Source organism: Odocoileus virginianus, chromosome 26 (assembly GCF_023699985.2).
Source record: "Odocoileus virginianus isolate 20LAN1187 ecotype Illinois chromosome 26, Ovbor_1.2, whole genome shotgun sequence".
Taxonomy (NCBI): Eukaryota; Metazoa; Chordata; class Mammalia; order Artiodactyla; family Cervidae; genus Odocoileus; species Odocoileus virginianus.
Window position 1 is genome coordinate 44610220 of NC_069699.1, and position 14872 is coordinate 44625091.

A 14872-nucleotide genomic window follows, 5' to 3' on the forward strand; every position below is an offset into this window, starting at 1 on the left:
GCTAACTATTTAAGAGATGTATTTTTATAGAATTTAGACGCTTTCTAAGTTGCCTGATTTTTTTAAAATAAATATATTGTTATATAAATACCCACAAAATTTACATAGCTTACGTCATAACCACTAACAAACTGGTACATACATCACATGCAGAACAGCTTAGCAGTCTGCTCACAATGTTAAAATCTACCACCAACAAAAAACTCTACAGGGCAAGGCTTTATTATATATAATCTGTACTGAAGTCATAAGCATCATCTTCCTCTTCAGTCGTTTTATCCAAGACAAAAGATGGTGTAGACTGCTTGTCTATATTGGAAAGAAAAGTGAGGTTTAAAAAAAAAAGGTAAAAGTAATTCTGTATCATACTCCTTTTGTTGGAAGACCTTTCTACCCCACTCACCTGCTTGAGACTTCTCAGGCGGTGCCTCACAGGCCTCCTCTGCGGGGGACATGTCTAAGCTCTCATCCTGTGGGAGAGAGACAGTATTGGTAGCCCTTGCCTGCTCACTAATCCAAGTTAATTATGTACCCAGAAAAAGTATCTGGAAGTACACAGTAAAGGATGTACAAAATCAAGACTAATGATTGCAAGCCTTAAACTTAGATCATGAAATAGATACACTTTAATTTCTATTTCTGCCTTTAGCTCCTTTGCATTTGTTGTACATTATAACTCTATAGAAAACTTACTTTAGCTTAAACAACTTATGCATGACATACTTACATCACCTTCTTCGTCAACAATTCCCTGATCCGTGTTGACATCTTCATAGCTCTCCCCCTGCTCCTGCTTCTGTTTTTTCTGTTTTGGCAATTGTTCAGTTATGTCCTTTTCATCTATCACTCCATTTGTCAGACCTGATGACTGGAAAAGGATGCTATTGGCTAAATGAGGGCTCTTGATGGCTAGGAAAAGTAAACACAGCCCACATGAACAGATAAGACCTTCACTGGCCTGGCAGCTGATGAAGACAGCAATTTAACACAAGCCATGCTCACCTTGTATGCTGTATGCATTGTTCTTTTCCAGTTCTTCCAGATCAAAGCCCCATTTCATGTCTGTCACAATGCTCTCATTAAAATGAGGAGGAGGAGTCCAAGATGCAGGGGGATGGCAATAGTAACCTAAGGAAGCACTGGTATTAAAAGCAAAGTATGGTCAAAAATCAGTTCCTTTCTTCTATGTGATCATCCAAAAGCCAACAGAAAGAAGCCTTACCCTGTCCACTCAGACCACAGCACTTTGGCAGCGCCTTCTACATTTGGGCTTCCACCTTTTTGGTGCAGTCCTCTTCTCTGAGCAAGTGAAGTAAAAAATTCCAGAGAATTCGTAAAGACTGGGACAGTAAATTTCAGTACTACCTTAAAAAAAGAAAAACAAAACTCATTTCTCTGATATAGATGACTGTTGTTAAAAAAAAAAAAAAGCTTACAATGAAAGACAGATGGAACTCAAGGAAAAGGGGATTCTTTTACCTGTTGGGCATCAGCCTGGGACAGGATGGCGCTAGCAGCCTCCAGTGGTTTAACTACCTCAATACTTGCTGGACTTCTCAGAGCAAGTGCAGGAGCAGAGTTAAGTGGAGACACAATGAAACATGGACTGTCTATGATTGTGATTTGTTTGTCCAAGGGGACAACCTGCATGCACCTGGAACAAGAAAGATGGTAACTGACGGGGCACTGGTTTTCCTGAAGGACAAGGGAGAGAACACGAAGCTCAGGGTTGGATTGAACAAACTCAGCACAGTCTGTCAGATCCAGTTTATCATCATTTGCTTCATGTTTATCTAAAACCATTAAAACACACTCCCCTTCTAAAGTGAAACACTATGTGTTTCAGCTTATATACATAATGACCTAAACACATGCTGCTTCTTGTCAGAAGTATTTCCCTTCTTCTACCTGGCAGACTTCTGTTCACTTCAAGTTCAGGTTTGAACATCACTTCTAAGGCAGCTTTCCCCTCTCTCAACCTATTTGCTCATCTTTCAAACTAGATTGTGGGCAGCTATTCTACTAGATCCATTCTTTCCCAAGTCAATCGCTGGCTCAGTCCCCCACCTTTCACTGAGTAGAAAAATTGAGTAAATAGAAATACAATATTGTCTCCCTTAAAATAACCAAAACCATATTTACTCATCCAAAACGAAATGTTACAACAATGGAACTCAGTTTACCTCGTAAGCCCCATGGATACACCAACGCTGCATATCTGTTCTTGCTTTAAGCTATTGATAACGCTGCTTTTCCCCACATTTGGGAAACCTACAAATGGGAAATTCACACATTACAAAAGGCATTATATGCTGGTAATTATAAAATTTCCACTGTCTCTTTTTATGCCTGCCTGATTTTTATAGCAAGATCAGAGTTGGATCTGAGTGTCCTCACTTCAACACTAAGACCACTCTTGGTATCTTCATGTCTTGCACAAGTAATGGAAGGGCAGGAAAAGATGATTAATTCAAGTCATCAGAGCTCTTAGAAGCTGACATTACCTATAGTGCCAAGCTGCACTTAATGAGCTAAGATATAAAATATGGTGAACTGAAACTCACCAATTACCCCAACATGAATGGCTTTGCCAGAAGTTTTCTGAAAATCTTCAAGAAGCTTCCAAAGGCCTTCTTTTCCAACACAGACTTCACTTTTGAATGGAGCAGCTTTCTTCTTTACCTCCAGAAGTTAAAATCCAAAATGCTTAACTACTTTGGATAACCCACCAGACAAATCCCAACCACTCTGGCTCCAAAGCCCATCTATTAAAATTGCCACATTCCATTGCCTTCAGATTATTTCTGGATGAAATCAGAGTTGGATCTTTTAAGTTTTCATTTTTTAATCAAGATTTTGTACGCTCATCACGTTTCACCCGTCTGAAAGAACCACACTTCCCACCACTATATTAAGGGTACCTTGACACTCTTCCTTTTGTGCTTCCGTTGTGTTGAGGCTTTGAACACCACTGTTGGCAATTCCTTCTTCAAGTAACTTAGCCAGTTCTCCAAATTCTCCTTTGGTACCAAATCTGATAGGGGTTAAGAATAAAATCCTGCTCATTTTGTTGAGATGAATTTGCAAAGTCTAGTAAGCTACGGCTATCATTCAAGTTTGCCTTTCCCCACGGTTTAAAAAGTATCTGAGCTGTAAGACTGGGAGAATGTCCGCACCCTAACATGCTTCTGTTTAACACAATTCAGTACGTACACCTCTGTATTTCTTCAGTTCTCCTCTGCACTGCTCACCTTTTCAGGATTAAGTCAACTTCTAGATTATTACTGTACTAACTTTAGGGCCATGCTTCCAGAATTACACTATCAGGTAGCAACCAAGTTTATTGACCCCCAGGAGTAATTTTAGATTCTATCTTTACTGTTTCACAGGTTTCTGTTTCTGGGTGTTTCTGTCCTTGCTGCTTAAACCCAGATACATAACCATGTATTTTATTTAAATGTTGCCACATATGGACATTGTGCAGGTGTGGGGAATATGGCACTGTCATCATTTCCTATGTGAAATATATTACACAGTAAGCTGAGTATAGAAAGTTTACACTCTTTATTATTAGCCTAGCATTGTCTTTGGCAACAAGAGCTCATGCATATGCACTGGTTTCAATGAGGTCAGAGTTGGATCTTACGAGTCTTCACAGACAATAAGACTGTTCAGATGTTTTCCTCATACCTCATTAGTGCATATGGAACATAAAGAGCCTACCTTTTTCACCTACCTGATTTATTTAATACAAGTACCAGCTTTTTCTGTCCACCCCTGATGATGGCTTCTTCTACCTGGGGACACCTGCAACCAAGAGGATCTCTGGCATCCAACACCTCTAGCACAACATCTGAGGCTTCAATCACCTGTCAAAGCAGAAGCTATCAGAACAGCATCACTCAGTCTGGCACCACCCTCCATGTAAGTACACTGGCACTATCTTTTCAACAGAGTGAGCTCAGAGGTGAATCTCATGTCTGTGTTCACCATTCTCTACATGACAGACACAGGTTTGTTCAGTGGCCTCCAATCAAAGTGGATCTCAAGAGTGGAAACACTCCCATTATCTAAAGATGCAGCCTCCCCATTCTGAGTCATGTAGTCTGAGATCTTTGTGGCCCTGCCAAGAGCTGCTGAGAAACACAGCCAGGGTCTCTTCACAGGAGGGAGTGAGCTCAGGAGAATAAGGTCTTGGGGACAGGGGTGCTACCCCAAGACACCCTTGACCCTGTTTATGTAGGTTTCGGCAGAGTATTTTAGAATCTTTTGTACTACTAGAGTAGTACTACTACTACCTTAAAAGCCACTGTATCAACATGTTATTTTAACACCAAATGCCACTTCTGTAAATCATGCCTATGGGGATCTGTTCCCATGCAAAAATTTAAAACCACAAGAACATTTCTGGGGACTTCCCTGGGGGTCCAGTGGCTTGGACTCCCACTCCCAATGCAGAGGGCTCCCATTCAATCCCTGGTCAGGGAACTAGACCCCACGTGCTACAGCTAAGGATTCTGTGTGCTGCAACTAAGACCTGGTGTGACAATATAAGTTTTTTTTTTTTAATATTTCCTTCAGCTAAATGTAACAGACCAAGCCAACTTGCTGAAGAATTCTTCCAGCTCAAGAGAACTCTACTTCCACTTCTATTATAAAGTTGGTGTCAGGAGAAAAAAAAGATGATTCTTCAGTCTTTTAAACTTCACAACCACTTGTAGACACTAACCTAGACCACGATACCTTTTTAAGTTCCTGACAGTACAGCCTCTTCGGATTCTGTTTGCTTGTCCTGGCTTTCTTAGCTTTGCGTTGCCCTAATTCCTGGGGGATAAAGACAAGGGAAAGGACACAAAATTAGAAGGTCAGCAGATGTAACTCATTTCCACTTTCCATGACTGTAACCCCTACCTCTTTTACAGGTTCTGTGTTAGATAGCTCAACATCAGGGTCAGTTTCAAGTTTTCTTTTCTTGTTCTGTTCCTTTTGCCTGTCAAGTTTCTGCTGCTGTTTCAGTTCTTCAAGCTGTGTTCAAGCCACAAGAGACATGCATGAGCCAGTGACTTCTTGTTGTAACTTTACACACACCCACACACCACTTGTTGAAAGTGTGAACTAATACATCTTACCTGCCGTTTCCTTAGCTCAGCTTCCCGAAGAAGAGCCTCCTTAAAAGGAGCACTGTTTGGAACTCCTGGGTCTTTCCTAGGCTTCTTTCGACCCCGTTTTTTAGCCTCTTTCCTCAACTTTCGATGGTGCTCTCGAACCTACCATAATGGTATTTTATCAGTTTACAGAAATATTAAACAGAATTCCAGTGAGTAGCCAATGTGGCTGCAGTTTATCTATAAAATAACCTAGAAACATAGAACTTTAACCATAAAACAGAACATGCATATTTATGTATAAAACAGCAAGAAAATGTCACCAGGATTCTTTTTGCAGCAACTGCTACTATGGTGATCAAAATTTACAGACATGTCACTGAATTATTTCTGCCTCCTAAGAGCTTGCACTGTATCCGACCTCTGTTCCAGTTAAACCTCCATTAGTGAAACCATACTCATGTTAACCCAGAGCTCTGGGGCAGGAAATCAATTTAGCATACCCCTGTAACTCTTCCAGGCTTCCCTGGTAGCTCAGTTGGTAAAGAATCCACCTGTGATGCAGGAGACCCGGGTTAGATTCCTGGATAGAGAAGATCCTCTGGAGAACTACGCTACCCACTCCAGCATTCTTAGGCTTCCCTGGTGGCTCAGCTAGTAAAGAATCCGCCTGTAATGCAGGAGACCTGGGTTTGATCCCTGGGTTGGGAAGATCGCCTGGAGAAGAGAAAGGCTACCACTCCAGTATTCTGGCCTGGAGAATTACATGGAGTATATAATCCCTGGCCTCAGGCACGACTGAGCAACTTTAACTTAAGTTTCACAACTTTTCCAAGACTTACCTTTTTTTGGATTTTATATCGCTTGTGGCAGGTCATGCGTTTACTTGCTTTCTTTAATTCTACAAAGCAACACATCACAAAAGGATTAGTTTACTGTTTTTCAAAATCGATTTTATCCACAAATGATCAGTTTGTTTAGCTTTTGATGACCGCGCTTTAGGTCACATCCATTTTTGCATTAACTGGCTCTGAAACATAATTTAAGAATCGTGTGGGGCGCGTGTGGGACCAGTCAAGTCCCAGAGAATCTGACTCAACAGATTCGTTGTAGATCCAACTTCCCTACTTCCACCTTCCTAGATTAGACTGGGATCGTACACAGGATCGTATAACCCCAAAACTGCCACTTCCTGTCAAACAGCACGAATCATAGAAGAAAATCTAACAGTGCGTGTTTTCAGACCGAAAGAGGCTGCACAAGGGAAAACGCCAGGCCTGAAACCTGGCTAAGACACTGGGTCCTCATGACCCTCTGGCCTGATCTTCATCCCTGGGGCCCAGACTTTCTGCACACAGGACCGCGCGGCTCACGTGGGGCCTTCCAACCCTCAGTTCTAGGCGGGATCAGGGAGACGGAGCACCCTGGTGGGTTCGTCGACCATCAGACACAGACGCCCCCTCCACGCCCGCCCCCTGACCACACTCACTCGGCCGCTTCATAGTGGAAGCCGAAAGGCCTGAGCCCGAAGTTACACCAGCACTCTCAGGTACAACGTGCCTCTACAGGCGCCACGTGCGAACTGAGGCCTCCGCCGAGCGTCACGCACTCACGCTGCTGCCGTAAAGCGCGCCGCCGCTGGCCCGTGTGCGCGCGCACGCAGTGTCGTGCGGAGCCGGGTTCGCTCGACGGCCGCGGAACTGGTTTTGCGGCGGAACCGGGAGGGGTGAGGGCTGTGAGGGCGGCGGGTGCTGGAGCGACGGCAGCGGCCGCGGCCGGAGGAGCAATAGCAGCAGCCGTGGCTTCCACGGGGCGGGGCGCGGCGGTCGGCGGCCGGGGCTGCAGGCGGCGGAGCGGCTGGGTAAGGCCGGGCCCGGGGCGGGCGGGGCCGCTTCCTCTCGTCCGACTGCCGGGCCTTTGTGTGGGCCCGGGCGGGCGGGAGCAGCGGCGGAGGCCCCGCCCCGATGGTGGGGACGCGCCGGTCGGGCCGGGAGCGCGGGGCGGGGCCCGGCGCCGGGGCTTCGGGACAGGCCCGGCCGCCTTGCCGCACCTGCCGCCAGGGACAAAGGCGCGCCGCGGCCCGGAAACTCCCCGCGCCCCGCTTTCCCGCCCCCTGCGGCTGGCCGAGCTCCCGTCGCGGGCAGCTTCAAAGCTGTCAACGTTTCCCTTAGTTCCCCGTGCCGGTGACAGGTTGGGAAAGTCTTACATTTCCTTAGCGGTTAAGGGCTTCTTTTTTGTTGTCGTTTCTTGGCGGTTCAGAGACAAACTCTCCTAGTAAATTTTTTTAAAAAATATTTTCCGGATGACTGTTCGGACTGAGTGTTTTTTTAATCAGTGGGAGTTGTATTTATCATGGAGGGCAGATATTTCTTCCGTGCAACACCACAAAGAATCGCGGTTTTAAAATTGTGTACATTTCTGGTTTTTAATATTTTCCATCTCAACAAAATTTTTTTACTGAAAAAGAAGCATAGTCTCGTCATTATAGGTTAGATATTGGTGACTTAAGGGTGAAGAAATACAGGCAAAAATTAAGAAGGAATCCTGAAAAACAAATGACAGATCCACGGTATAGTGGATATAGAAATTATTACTACGATTCTAGGAACATATGTTGGAATAAAGCATTACTACTAGTTTTCCAGCAAATTATCCCTCCTCAGTGATTTCTAGTTATTTTTTCCATTTAGTAGTGACTCTTTTCCTCTTTTCCCAAGTACAATTCATAAGCAAAGAGCAGTATAACTTCTGCTTTATCACTTGTTAACAGATTTCCCATATTTTATGTCTAAAAATTGGAAGTTGTTTTTTGAAAAATATGTCAAATCAGTAACACATCTGTGTGGGCAAATAGAAGGGTTTTGACCTCTTGGGCTTTGGAAGTGTCTGAAATACCTAAAGTATTAATGTTCTACCCAAACCCCTAAGATTAGTACATTGCTATATCTGTGTAATAGGCTAGTCTCAAAGCTTCCAACATCATGTGCGAGAATGTTGACTCAGAAATATTCTCTAAGGCAAACACAGGCTGCAACATAATATATCGTTCGTTCACACTTCAGTTTTTAGGAAAAGCAGCCAAGCATAGAACAAATACTGAAAGCTGAGAACGCTGTCTGCCCACAATACAGGAGACCCAGCTGGGTTGGATCCCTGGGTTGGGAAGATCTCCTGGAGAAGGGAATGGCAACCCACTCCAGTAGTCTTGCCTGGAGAATTCCATACACAGAGGAGCCTGGCAGGCTACAGCCCATGGGGTCGCAAAGTCGCACACGACTGAATGACTAACACACACAGCATTATAAGTGATTTTTTCCCAAGATTATTGTGTTAAAGATAAATTACGGCACCAAGAATCACTGGAAATACAGGAGAGTAGTAAAAGTCTATAAACTGTCAGAATACACTATTTGGCTATACTGAGTAATTTTTTCCCAGTTGCACATTGTAAAGTTATTCTTTACTGTCCACTGTAATTTATCATTGGTTGTTAGAGTTTGGACATGTGACTGTAATCAATGCCATTTAAAAACTTGTAACTAAGCTTCAGAATCTATTCCTTTTCTCTTTATAGAAAAATAATTGCTGAATGGATGCTTACAGGCCTTTTCAACTACGCAAACTTTTTTTTTTTAATATTTCACTTAAGTGCGCTTTTACTACATTTGTTAAATAGATTAGTTGATCACTGAAACTGTGCTATTAAGTCAGGCAACAAAAATGGATAAATTGCTTCTCCTATGCACAAGGGAGAATGAAATCCTAGAGTTAAGTTTTTTTTTTTCATTTATTTTTATTAGTTGGAGGCTAATTTAGAGTTTTAATTTAACATTTTTGTTGCACTTTGATATTTCAGGGGCTTCCCTTGTGACATTTCAAAGTGATTTCATGTACATTCATCGTCAAAACAGTCCAAGGGAGATATGTACACTTTGCGTATGTGCTTACTCAGTCATGTCTGACTCTTTGCGACCCCATGGTCTGTAGCCTGCCAGGTTCTCCTGTCCATGGGATTATCCTGGCAAGAATACTGAAGTGGGTTGCCATTTCTTTCTGTAGGGGATTCTGACCCAGGAATTGAACCTGCAGCTCCTGCATCGGCAGGTGAATTCTTTACCACTGAGCCCTGATACATATACTACTGTTTTCATTTTAGAAATGAAGAAACAGATCTGATAGGTTGTGACCCAACATCAAACAGATCATTAAAGAAGGAAGACCTGTGTCTCTTATTAGTCTTCACTTCTGAGCTCAGGTCTTGTTTCTCCTCCCACCCACCTGGCCACATTGCTTTTCTTGCCAAACTTTCAAAGTCCATGTTAAAATGTGTTCTTTGAATGACAAAATATTTGAAAATTATACTTAAGTTGAATCTTTTTGTTGTTATCAAAGTAAATTAATGATTGGAGTAATTTTGGACAGTATATGGTCTAGACTATAATCAGTCCTGAATATTCTTTGGAAGGACTGAGGCTGAAGCTGAAACTTGAATACTTTGGCCACCTAATGCGAAGAACTGAGTCACTGGGAAAGACCCTGATGCTGGGAAAGATTGAACGTGGGAAGAGAAGGGGACGACAGAGGATGAGATGGTTGGATGGCATCACAGACTCGATGGACATGAGTTTGAATAAGCTCTGGGAGTTGGTGGTGGACAGGGAAGCCTGGGGTGCTGCAGTCCATGGGATCGCAAAGAGTTGGACATGACTTAGCGACTGAACTGAACTGATGGACACACAGAGAAGGAAATGGCAGCCCACTCCAGTGTTCTTGCCTGGGAAATCCCATGGACAGAGGAGCCTGGCGGGCTGTGGTCCATGGGGTCGCAGAGAGTCATACACCATGCCCCCCCCCCCCCCCCCCAATGATTTACATTTTTTATTTGATTTTCAGTGAGTTATTTATAAAAGTAATTTTGGGATCGGGAAGGGGAACACATGTAAATCCATGGCTGATTCATGTCAATGTATGGCAAAAACCACTACAATATTGTAAAGCAATTAGCCTTCAACTAATAAAAATAAATGGGGGAAAAAAACTGATACTTAAAATAAAAGTAATTTTGACCTTCTGCCAATTGGTTGAAAGCCTTTTTTTTTTTTTAAACAACAACGTTTCTAAAGTTGTGTGTAGTATCTTTTCAATGCTGATAGGACTTTTGGAAAGAAATGTCTCTCTCTGGACTTTTTTGGCGGGGAGGAGTTTACCAGACTGCTCACCATAAGCCGTTCTTGGTTTGTTCCAGCTTGCTAACAGTTGGTGTCGCTTGTGAGCCTTTCACATGTGTTCATGCTCCATCCCAGCTCTGTGATTGAACTCTGCTCTTATTGACTAGGGGGCAGTTGGGCAGGCATGCTTCGTTCCTGGAATTGACAGTCATTCCATGTGAGTAAAGGGGAACCTCAGTGAGACATCTTTAAGCATGTGAAAAGCATTTGGTGTTAAAATGGAAGGAATGTCAGATACTGTTAGTGCCTGAGCCTTTGCAGCAGTTTGGTTGGTGCAGGAGAACTGATAGACTTATTTTCTCCAGTTCTCTTATCTTTCTTTAGCAGTTCTGCTTGAATGTTTTCTGTCTATTCGTAATCATTTTTACTCCTTTTGACCCTTCTTTTTATTTCCCCCTTCTCTGCCTTGTTCTTCTCTTTCAGTTTTGAATACATTAACATTGAATCAGCACTTCTAAAGCCCTGCCTTCTCCCACTGGCTTCACTTGGCCTTCAGACATAATGAGGAGACTGGCTTTTCGAGGAGCTGGTTGTGCTCTGGTAAAGCTGGTAAATTACTGATCATCTACATCCTTTCCCTTTTCTGTCCTTCTTTGGCTTTTCCCTTCTACCTTTCTTAAATTTTGTTATCCTTTTCATAGAGTCCTGCCTTATGTTCATCAGATTCACTTGAGTCCTTGTCATAGATTGTTTATAAAAGCTTGGTCCTTAGTTTCTGCATCTTACTCAACTGAGGCCAGTTTATCAGCCTTTTATAAAACAAATAAAAATCAACAAAACTTGGCTGGCCTTGGCCTAAGTCCTTTGAAGCCTTAGCCAGTTGCAGCCAATTGCAAACTAATACACTATAACAAACTAAGTCCTAGAGGAAGGAACCTCATGATATTAAGCTCAGTTTTTAAAAACCATGTGGGCTGTGGTTCAGGGGAAGAGATTGGAGACTTCTTTTGTTTGTTTGGCTACCAGAATTTTTATTCTGTTGCTTTGTTTTGTTCCCTGCAAATCCCTAGTTTTTCTCTCCATATTACTGGCAACCCATTCTTTCAGCTGCTGGTGTCTGTTTCCTGAAATTGGATGTTGATAAGAGACCCTAGGATCAGTTTTTTCTTTTTTCTTTATAGAAGGAAATCACAGTATCCTATTTGATACTGTTGTTAAATTGTATAAGCATTGTAGGACTTTCCCAGGTATATATCCTTTCCCCCTCGATGTAGCAGGTCATTTCAATGGTTGCATTTCTTATGTTATAGTCAAATAAATATATATATATATATATATATTTTGTAAAGTTGTGTGAAGATTACTTAGCAGCCTGCCTAAAACTAGAGCAAATATTTACATGTTTCTGGGAGGCCAAGGAGGACCTAAAATCTCATTTTTGAGGTATTCTTCCAGATCTTCTACTGAAATGTAAAGCTGTGAGCTCTTAGGGATAGAATACCTCATAGAACTGAAAAGGTTAGTCTGCACTGACAGAAAAATTTCCAAATGGAGTTTTGCTGCTTTAGTTAGCATAGGTATGGCAAGTTGAGTGTTTTCTGGGTTACGTCTTGTGAAGCTTTCTTTAATGAATGGAGAAAATTCATTTTCAGTGTGTTACTTTTAGGGTACATCTGAAATGCTAGAAGATTAATCCTCTATCCCCCTACTCTTTTGCCACAGGGTCTGCTTCTGCAAGTCCCCCCCCCCCTCCCCCCCCCCACACACATCCTGGCCCTCATAGAAAGTGGTCATAATCGTAAGGAACTCTGGGGAAAACAGATGAGGCTGCTCACTCCAGAGGTGACCTCCTTAGGGTTTCTGTCCCTGAGGCAGTACACCAGCACACCATTATGTGTGGGTGTACTGTTTTATGTGGTTTTTCAAACTCTATTCCAGGGTAAAATGGGGGCCCGAAATGGTTGTCATTCAAAATTGGTAAATACAGATGAGTATACTTTTGCTGAATTTCCCATCCAGTGGAAAGTGTAGCATTCTGATAAGTGAAGGGGCTAAAGCAAGGTCTAGGACTTGCATTGAAAAAGCATAGTTAAGCTTCTTTGCAACAGTGAAAATATCTGAAGCTTGGTAGCAGGTGGCCAGCTGAGGGCTTGGTGGCAGAGCATAAATTTCAATTTAAGAACATGACTAATTCTTTCTTATAGAAGAAGTTGGATTCCATGGGTTCCAAGAGAAGAAGAGCTACCTCCCCTTCTAGTAGTGTCAGTGGGGACTTTGATGATGGGCACCATTCTGTGTCTACACCAGGCCCAAGCAGGAAAAGGAGGAGACTTTCCAGTCTTCCAACTGTAGACCCTGTAAGTAACTTGAATCACAGTTTCTGCCTTCTGCACAATTCCCTATCCTTCCTATAATGATAAGCTGTTAAGATGCAAGGCCTCTCAGCTTCTTTTTCCTCTGGCTTGATCTTCTTAATCTTTCTTTCATAAAAATACTTAGCCAAAAGCCTTACAGTAATAATATAATTTAATGTTATGAAGTAGTAAAGAATATTCTTTTGTCATATAGTCACTCGAGTAACTGTGTGCTTGTCCTGTGCCAAGCTCTGTTGTGGTGGTTGGAATATAACCATGTGTAAGGTGAGCTAGTTTTTCACATGAAACTTAGAGGCTAGTGTTGGGGAAGCAGAATGTAGACAGATGAGCACATAAATAATAAAGTAGCCTCAGTTAGCGATGAGTGCTAAGAAGAAAAGTTTGGATGATCCGGGCTGTTTTGGCCATATCTTCAGGAAAGGTGTCTTTGTGATCAGAAGGCACCAGCCCTGCTGAGCGCTGGGGGAGAATGTTCCAGACCGAAGAGCTGGCTCAGGAATGGGTTTGCTGTGTTGTGATTACAGAGAGGGTCAAGAGGGAGCAGGAAACTGGCAGAGTCTGCCCAGCCGGAGTTCACCCTGTGTACTCTGTGGGCAGTGTTAGGAGTTTAGATTTTAGTCTCTGGCTGGTAAGAAGCCCCTCTGTTGGATGCTTTTTAAGCAAGGGTAATATGAACTGATTTAGTTTCAAAGAAAAGAAAAATCACTAGTACCATATTCTGAGGAAAGATTTAATCATTTAAATGATCTTAAATAAGGAGAGATAATGTTAGCATGTTTCAGATTTGGGTTTCCATGTGGGAATTTGGGGATTCATCCTTTGTCCTGGCTTTTTTTTTTTTTAATAATCCTAATGCCTAGTGACTTTCTGATCATTTTTCTGGTGATTTTGCTCTTTTTCCATGTGTAGATTGCTGTGTGCCATGAACTCTACAACACCATCCGCGACTATAAGGATGAGCAGGGCAGGCTGCTCTGTGAGCTCTTCATTAGGGCACCAAAACGAAGGTGAGTGGGAGGAGTTCGGTCGGGGTCCATGTTGAAAGTGTTTAGTTTCAAGTTTTCTTTTGGAAAGATTTGCTTGAGTGATACTGGGATCCAGATTTTAGTTTTCAGCTGTCAAGATATAGAGAAGCATGTTAAAAAAATGTTTTTTAATTAACAACAGTTTTTAATTGTCAAAAAAAAATACAATATGAAATTTGCAATCTTAATCATTTTTAAATGTACAGTTCCACAGGTGTTAAGCTCTTTATGTTGTTACATAGCAGATCTCCATAGCTTTTTTATGTTGCAGAATTGAAACTCTATGCCCATTAAATAACTCTCCATTTCCCCCCTCCCCCATCTCCAGCCCCTAGCAATCACCATTGCACTTTCTATTTCTTTGAATTTGACTGCTTTAGGTATCTCATCTAAGTGGAATCATACAGTATCTGTCTTTTGTAATTGATTTGTTTCACCTATAATGTCCTCAAGATTTATCCATGTTAAACTACGTGACAGGATTTCCTTCCTTTTTCAAGACTGAATAATATTCCATTGAATACATATACCACATTTTTAAAATCCGTTCATTGGTTAAACACTTGGGTTGCTTCCTCTTCTTGGCTGTTGTGAATTATGCTGCAGTGAAGGTGACTGCAAAAATAAATACTTCTTGGAGATACTGCTTTCAGTTCTTTTAAGTATATACCCAGGAGTGAGATAGTAGGATCTTATAGTAATTCTATTTTTACTTTTTTTAGGCATCATCATATTGTTTTCCATAATTATAGCACTATTTTATATTCCTACCAACCATGTACAAGAGTTACAATTTCTCCACATTCTCACTGACACTTGTAGTATTGTAGTAAGTTTAAATCAGAAGGTGTGAGTCCTCTGTGATTCTTAATTTTTTGTGTCAACTTGACTGGGTTAAGGGATGCCCAGATAGATGGTAAAACATTACTTCTGGGTGTGTCTGTGAGGATATCTCTTGAAGAGATTAGCATCTGAATAGTTAGACTGAGTAAAAAAGGCCTTCACCATATGGAGCTGGGTATCTTCCAGTCCCCTGAGGGTTTGGATGGAACAAAAGGGTAGAGAAGGGGTGAGTATACATTCTCTGTTTGAACTGAGACATTGATCTGTCCTTGGACATCAGACTAGCTGGTTCTTGGGCTTTCAGTCTGAATTATACCACTGGCTTTCCTGGTCTCCAGCTGGCAGATGCTGGGACT

At 42.2% G+C, this 14872-nt stretch overlaps 2 protein-coding genes and 3 non-coding genes across 39 annotated transcripts in view; 1 reads left to right on the forward strand and 4 right to left on the reverse strand.

Moving 5' to 3' along the window:
• Nucleotides 1-204: 204 nt before the first annotated feature.
• GNL3 (G protein nucleolar 3) lies at nucleotides 205-6817 on the reverse strand. 2 transcript variants are annotated; one of them, XM_020874271.2, is made up of 15 exons: nucleotides 6595-6817; nucleotides 5948-6006; nucleotides 5130-5267; nucleotides 4912-5025; nucleotides 4744-4824; nucleotides 3737-3869; nucleotides 2922-3034; nucleotides 2565-2676; nucleotides 2184-2271; nucleotides 1480-1654; nucleotides 1223-1365; nucleotides 1003-1139; nucleotides 728-909; nucleotides 404-470; nucleotides 205-309 (listed from the first exon to the last, which is right to left on the reverse strand). In XM_020874271.2, the coding sequence occupies exons 1-15, from the start codon at nucleotides 6605-6607 to the stop codon at nucleotides 224-226; spliced, it is 1641 nt and encodes a 546-aa protein (XP_020729930.2). In that variant the 5' UTR covers nucleotides 6608-6817; the 3' UTR covers nucleotides 205-223. The 2 variants fall into 2 exon arrangements, with proteins under 2 accessions (XP_020729930.2, XP_020729929.2); XM_020874270.2 differs by having other exon boundaries at nucleotides 2565-2682.
• LOC139031323 (small nucleolar RNA SNORD69) lies at nucleotides 1714-1790 on the reverse strand. The gene has a single exon (XR_011483805.1). It is a non-coding gene; the product is annotated as a small nucleolar RNA SNORD69 (small nucleolar RNA).
• LOC139031324 (small nucleolar RNA SNORD19B) lies at nucleotides 2803-2884 on the reverse strand. The gene has a single exon (XR_011483806.1). It is a non-coding gene; the product is annotated as a small nucleolar RNA SNORD19B (small nucleolar RNA).
• Nucleotides 3617-3693, reverse strand: LOC139031322 (small nucleolar RNA SNORD19). Its single transcript, XR_011483804.1, has one exon. It is a non-coding gene; the product is annotated as a small nucleolar RNA SNORD19 (small nucleolar RNA).
• A 37-nt stretch (nucleotides 6818-6854) lies between the features above and the next one.
• Nucleotides 6855-14872, forward strand: part of PBRM1 (polybromo 1) — a 103023-nt gene continuing 95005 nt past the window's right edge. For 20 of the 34 annotated variants that reach the window (XM_070455940.1, XM_070455954.1, XM_070455955.1 and 17 more), the window contains exons 1-5: nucleotides 6862-6966; nucleotides 10351-10490; nucleotides 10757-10882; nucleotides 12478-12630; nucleotides 13558-13655. In XM_070455940.1, the coding sequence (XP_070312041.1) occupies nucleotides 10835-10882; nucleotides 12478-12630; nucleotides 13558-13655 (299 nt within the window). In that variant the 5' untranslated portion in view covers nucleotides 6862-6966; nucleotides 10351-10490; nucleotides 10757-10834. Of the gene's footprint in view, nucleotides 6967-10350; nucleotides 10491-10756; nucleotides 10883-12477; nucleotides 12631-13557; nucleotides 13656-14872 lie in introns of all 34 variants that reach the window. The other 14 variants (XM_070455944.1, XM_070455965.1, XM_070455948.1 and 11 more) reach the window with 7 other exon arrangements.